The sequence below is a fragment of the Tupaia chinensis genome, unplaced genomic scaffold (genome assembly GCF_000334495.1).
Source record: "Tupaia chinensis unplaced genomic scaffold, TupChi_1.0 Scaffold144058_1, whole genome shotgun sequence".
Lineage (NCBI taxonomy): Eukaryota > Metazoa > Chordata > Mammalia > Scandentia > Tupaiidae > Tupaia > Tupaia belangeri.
The window spans coordinates 1,808,083-1,814,760 of record NW_006203910.1 but is presented as its reverse complement, the minus strand read 5'-3'; the positions used below and the strand labels follow the sequence as shown (position 1 = coordinate 1,814,760).

General features: G+C 48.7%; 1 protein-coding gene across 1 annotated transcript in view; it reads right to left on the bottom strand.

Moving 5' to 3' along the window:
* XPNPEP2 (X-prolyl aminopeptidase 2) overlaps positions 1-6,678 on the bottom strand; it is a 32,865-nt gene that overhangs the window by 2,634 nt on the left and 23,553 nt on the right. Inside the window, exons 16-19 of the mRNA XM_006165850.3 lie at positions 5,637-5,706; positions 4,693-4,797; positions 3,951-4,010; positions 3,446-3,522 (exon numbers count right to left, since the gene is read on the bottom strand). Of these exons, the coding sequence (XP_006165912.1) occupies positions 3,446-3,522; positions 3,951-4,010; positions 4,693-4,797; positions 5,637-5,706 (312 nt within the window). The remainder of the gene's footprint in view (positions 1-3,445; positions 3,523-3,950; positions 4,011-4,692; positions 4,798-5,636; positions 5,707-6,678) is intronic.

The following is a 6,678-nucleotide window of genomic DNA, read 5'->3' as shown; positions in this document are numbered from 1 at the left end:
ATCTATCTATCTATCTATCTATCTATCTATATCTATCTGTCTATATGTTATTAGTGGTCAGATGGTGATGTAGCACTTCATGTCCAAAAACCTTCCTGAGTGTGACAGGCATGTAAGTGCCCATGACCCAAGCTGAAGCTGGGGGTACATTGCAGCATCAGGACCCTGTTAGGGTGCTTTCTCTTTCTCTCTCTGTCTTTTTTCTTTGTGGAGGAAGTAAGTAAACTTTGAAAATAAAAGAAGCTATTAGCTTTATCTATCTTTCCACCCATCCATGCATGGATCTCTCTATGCATCTTTTTATTGATTGGCTTATCTATAGAGATAAGTATAAAGAAGAAAAAAACTGGGACCAGCAGTTGATGTAATGACTATGTCACTGGACTCCGATGTGGTCAAATGCGGTTCGAGTCCCAGACCTGGTGGCTTAAACTCATGCCGGGCGCATGTGTGCGTGCGTGCCCAAGATCCCAAGAGGAGAAGGGAGGAGAAGGGATTGTGGTGTGGCCATCCCCCTGGGGGCTGATTTCTTGCTTTCTGTCTCTTTGTCTTTCTTTGTCTTTCCGGCGAGCCCAACAACAAAAAACCGCCCCCCCCCCAAAAAAAAAAAAAAGAAAAAAAGAAAAAAAAAGGAAGAAAAAAACAACTTCTAATTCCCACCTCCCAGAGAACCCTTGCATGTACATGCCTAGAAAATACAATTTCATAAAGATACACAATAAAAATGGAAAGTCTCCTGGCTCGGTTTCTTTCCTGAAAGCAATTCAAGCATATACATCTACATATGCAAATGTTTGTAAAACACACACTCTTCTGCACCTTCCTCCCTCCTTACTTAGCAAGCCTGGGAGTTTTCTGGAGCACGTTCTGTATTATTAGCACCAGGTCTACCTCATTCTTTTGCCAGGACTACGCAAGAGTTCATAGTATGTGATTGTATCATCGTTTATTTAACCAGTTGTGGATATTTAGGCTGTTACCAGTTTTGACTATTGCCATCAAAGCTACAAACCAATATCACTGTGTAAACAGCTTGGTGACCTTTGGGACACATATCCAGAAGGTACTTAGGTGGTGGAGGGATGGCAGAGACAAAAGGTAGATATTTTTAATACATCGATAGATAGTGTCCGACTGCCTTCCAGAAAACTTGTACTGACAGTGTATGAGAGTGCCCTTTTCTCCACATACTCACTAGCACTGGGTATCAGCAAAGTCTTTAAACTTTGCCCATCTGATAGGGAAACATGGTATTCTATGATTGCTTTATTTGCATCTCTTTAAGGATGAAGAGCATTTTTTCACAGATGTATGGACCATTTGTGTTGATTTTAGTGAACCGGCATGTCCTTTGTTTGTATTTTTCTGTCTTGATTGTTTTTATCTTATTTTGTAAATGCTCATGACAAGGACCCAGCATGTGGCATGGTGGTTGAGGTTCTGGACTCCCACATGGCTGACTGCAACTCGAGTCCTGCTCCTAGTGGCTTCATTTCTCTCTCTCTCTCTCTCTTTCTTTTTCTTAATAAAGGTTTTTGCTATAGGGCGCATGTGCTTGCCAGACAGACAGAGACAGAGAGACAGAAAGCAAGAAATCACCCCCCCAGGTGGGATGGCCACACGGCAATCCCTTCTCTTCCATTCTCCTCTGAGGATCTTGGGCACACACTCACATGCGCCTGGCGTGAGTTTTAAGCCACCGGGTCCGGGACACAGACCGCATTCAACTACATGGGATTCCAGCGACATAGCCATTATGCCAACTGCTGGTCCCTCCCTCTCTCTCTCTTTTTAAAGGATTATTTTATTTAACTTTATTTTATTTTAATTTCACCGGAGAGGGACACAGTGAGAGAGAGAGATGGAAAGTGAGAAAGCAAGCTGCCAGGTCTGGGACTCTAACTGCATTTGGCCATGGGGGAGTCCAGCGTCCTTAACCACCATGTCTCCTGTCGGCCCAGCCTTTCTCTCTCTGTCTCTCTGATTAAATTTTAAAAATAATAAATAAAATAATTATAAAAAAACTCATGGGAAAATAAAGAAATGCATCCTTCGTCATAAATACAACACTCGTTATTCATCTCTTTACTTTGTTTATGGCATTCTTTCCATATTCATGTTTTCTATTTAATTTAGTCAGACTTCTTAATCTCTTTATTCATGGCTTCTGGGGCTGTCTATAAAGGCCTTTTACTACCCTAGAATTAGAAATGAATTCATTGTATAGACTTTTTCCCCACAGATCTTTTATGGTTTTATTGTTCACCTTAAAACTTAGGTCTATCTGGAATTTTATATAGGTGGAACAGTGAGGTTATTCAGTTTAATTCCCCCCCGAATAATTAGCCATTTGTTCTGTCTGCCCATTTATGGAATAATCTCCTTCACACTGATTTGAAACATCAGCTTTATTGTAAACTAAACTCCCATATCATTGATGGGAATTGGAGGGTTTGTTCTTAAACTATTCTATTCACTGTTACGCTGTTTTAATTATAGGAGTTTGGGTTAAAATCTGATAGGGCTAGTTTCTCTGATCGATCTTCTCTTTCCAGAATTTGCCTAGTTATCTTTGTATGTTTGGATTTTTTTTTTTGAGAGGTTTTACCTATAGGGCATGTGCATTCACTTGCCAGAGAGACAGAGAGACAGAAAGCAAGAAATCACCCCCAGGGGGGATGGCCACACCGCAATCCCTTCTCCTCCATTCTCCTCTCGGGATCTTGGGCACGCACGCACACACGCCTGGCATGAATTTAAGCCACCGGGTCTGGGACTCGAACCGCGGTCGACTACGTGGGAGTTCAGTGACATAGCCATTATGCTAACTGCTGGTCCCCTTTGCATGTTTATTTTTATAGATAAACTTGACTATCATTTTTGCGAAGTTACAAAAGTATCCAATTAGCATTGAAATTGCGATTGTCTTGAATTTATAGATTAATTTAAGGAGAAATGACATCTTCCCAAGACTGAGGTTTCCTTCCAGAGAGTACCATTTACTTCAATCTTTTTGGTGTCCTCGTAAAGACTATCTCTATGTAAGTCTTTTGAAGTTTGCATCCAGGTATTTATCTTGCCGATTACTGTTACATCGAATCTTTTATGTTTTATCTTTTCACTGGACGAACTCTCCTGGTGATTATTACGTGCACTGAGAGCCAGTGATTTAAGGCATGATACTGATTCACCTGAGCTGCAGTGGGGCTTGGGCGTTGGCATTTCCAGAAACAAAAAAGAGCTCTCCAGATGATTCTAATGTGCACAGCAGTTTGAGAAACTGATTTATGAACTTCCTATAGAGCTAAGGAAGACACTGGATAATTCCATGCCCACACATTAAATGCCCTTCTCCTTTGCCCTTCCTCCCTGTCTGCACGCCCCGTTCAGCCCCAGGTCACTGCCACGCTGCCCACACCTCCAGCCCGTCTAGGTAGCGCTTTACCTTGGTCTTTGCCTCTACCACCAGGGCCACATCTTCAATACGGATCCCAAATTCTCCATCCTTATAGTAACCAGGTTCTGGGAGACACAGAGATGCTCAGGCTTCCTGTACCAGTGGATGAGGGGCCGAGGACCCACTGCCTGGCTGCCCCCTGGCTGTGGGCTCTGGCAGCCCCATGACTTATTAGCTGCCCACTGGCTAAGCAGAGGCCACTTGTCAGGTGTCAGGTTCTCCACAGGCACACCTGTGAGGGCTTGAGGTTAGGGTGGGGCAGGACATCTGGGAGCTGGGTGTAGGGGTGGGAATGGGAGGAGAGGGAAGGCCCTGGGAATAGAGGTGAGAGTGGGAGGTGAGGCAGGGCCCTGGGAGTAGGGGCAGCAGTGGGAGGTGAGGGAGGGCCCTGGCAGAGCTCAGGCTGTGCCTGTGGCTGGTGTGCTTCCAGAAAGGCTGGCCTCCCCTAGACTCCAGGATGGGATGGTAGGGTGGAGGGGCGCACGAGCCCTACCAATGGAAGTGAACATGCCCTTGGTCATGTCAATGTTGTTGTACTGGAATCCTACTGGCCCTGGAAAAGAAGATAGGGGCATGGTGTCAGCTCTCCTGGACACACCAGCTTGGAAAGGAGCAGGTGCAGGGAGGGGCAGGTAGCTAGGACCCCTAGGCATCACTCGCGGCACTGGTCCATGCGGGCCCAGTACGTCCCAGACTGGCTCTGGCTTTTTTGCTCTTGAGAGATACTTTTGCTATAGGGTCCATGCCCTCACCAGATGGAGAGAGACAGTGAGACAGAAAGCGAGAAATCACCCCCCAGGGGGGATGGCCACGCTGCAATCCCTTCTCCTCCATTCTCCTCTCGGGATCTTGGGCACGCACGCACACGTGCTGGCATGAGTTTCAAGTTGCCGAGTCTGAGATTCAAACCGTGGTCAGCCATGTGGGAGTCCAGAGATATAACCATGATGCTACCTGCTGGCCCCACAGCTCCGGCTTTTATTTCTGTAGGGGTCTACGCTAGAGAGCCACCTGGCCTCGATCTTCTTTCTGATGCCCTCCTGGATGCCCAGCTGGCCAGCTGCCGGCAGTCCTCACTTACCTGTGGAGCATCACCCCCACCGCCCGGGTGACCTTGGGTGGGTCCTGGTACCTCTGTGGGTCTCAGTCATTTCCATACCTGTGAAATGCCCTACCTCCTTCATAGGGGTGTCACACAAGGGGGGACCCCGAGGCAGTGCTGAGGAGATACCTACACTCATGCACACACAGGAAGTTGCCAATGCCATGACCTGTCCCATGACCATAATTGAGCCCAATCTCCCACAAGGCTCTGCGGGCAAAGGCCTCCACCTCTATCCCTGGAAGAGAAAAGAGATTGCCCCCCATCAGTTGGCTGGACCCCAGACTACCTGCCTGGCCCCTTCCTGCTCAACTGCAGGGCAGTGCCTGAGAAGAGGAGCCCCTGACAGGCAGGTAAGCATGCAGTGCTGGTTGGGAGGAGAGAGGTGTTGGATGAAGACAGTGGATCCCTGGCTGGTCAGCTGCCCACTGTCTGCAGCACGCCATACGCCGTGCCCATTACGGGACTGGCGAGCCCATTACACAATTTCCCTCCATCCTTAGTGCTTCGACACCTACTACATCCTGAAATCTCTCATGATTGCTGCAGACTACACTGAGCCCTCCCCCCACCACTGAGCGACAGCAGCAGATTAGAAGGCATTGGTGATGGGTTAAAGGCCTGGCTCTACCACTAGGCCTCTTTATGACCTTGGGCAAGTTGCCTTCTCTCTCTAGGCTGCATTTTCTTTTCTTTTTTTTTTCTTTCTTTTTTGCTATTGGGCATGTGTGCTCACCAGAGAGACAGAGTGAGAGAAAGTGAGAAAGCATCCCCTAGGGAGGATGGTCACGCTGCAATCCCTTCTCCTCCATTCTCCTCTCAGGATCTTGGGCACGCACGCACTCGTGCTTGGTGTGAGTTTCAAGTTGCCGGGTCTGGTACTTGAACTGCGGTTGGCTATGTGGGGATCCAGTACCTTAACCACTAAGCCACCTGCTGGCCCCTAGGCTAGATTCTTTTATCTCTACAGGGAGGGTATGATAGAATCTCTACCTCAGCAGACTCGCAGGGTGGAGGTTTGAGTCCTGGGAGATCAGAGCCTGAGGCTCTGGGTCCAGCCTGGCTCCTGAAGCCTACCTGATATATTGGCAGGAAAGATGAGCCTGGAGAGATCGATGTTACCCATCAACACGCGGGTGTATGCCTCCTGAGGGGGAGAGGAAGAGGTGATGTGGAGGACCCAGCAGGAGCCGGGAGAGCTCTCAGCAGCTCAGCCCGTGGGCCTGCAGTCTGGGACTGGGCCTGTGTGTGCTGGCAGGGCCGGGAGGAGTGTTCTCGTGTCTGGTCACCCAGACTGTGGAAGACGGCCACCGGAAGCTGAGCGGGACCTTCCCAGTGCTGGAACTTGATTTGCATGGTTCTCTCTGGTTCATCCCCAGGGGTCATGATAATGTGGTGAGGACACCTTTGGCAACCATGGTGAGCTGAGGCTGTGACAGTGGGGGTGGCAGGTGACTCCTGCACTGGAGTCCTGACTTGGCCATTCACAGACCCGAAGACCTTGAGCACGCCAGTTTCACCTCAGCGCACCTCAGCTTCCTCATCTGTAATGAGGTGATAACAGTTCCGGGCTCGTAAGGTTGTTGGGGGAGTAGACTATGAATGAACCTGAGGCTTTGAGTAAATGCTCAAATAAATGTTTGCACTTTTATTACTGTGATGGTGACCATCCTTTCGTTTTTCGTTTCCTTTCCTTTCTTTCTTTCTTTTTTTTGGCTGTAGGGCACATGTACTTGCCAGAGAGAGGGCAAATGAGAAATCACTGCACAGCGGGGATGGCCACAGTACAATACCCCTCTCCTCCAGTCTCATCTAGGGATGTTTGGCCATGCACACACACCCACACCCATGTGATAGTGATATTCAGGCCACTGGATCTGGGACTCGAACTGGGCAGCTGGCCATGTGGGATCCAGTGCCTTAACCTCCACACTACCTGCTGGCCCCGTCCTTTCATTTTCTTAAGGCCTGAGGTTTGGGTTGGGGCCCCGACCATTTGGCAGGTAGCCTTCGTCTGTCAGGGGAGGCAGGTGGGCTGAAGGTGGCCACTTCTGGCCACTCCCAGTGGCAATGAGGTCCACCCCCCTCGCCTCACACACACATACTTGCCTTCTGGCCC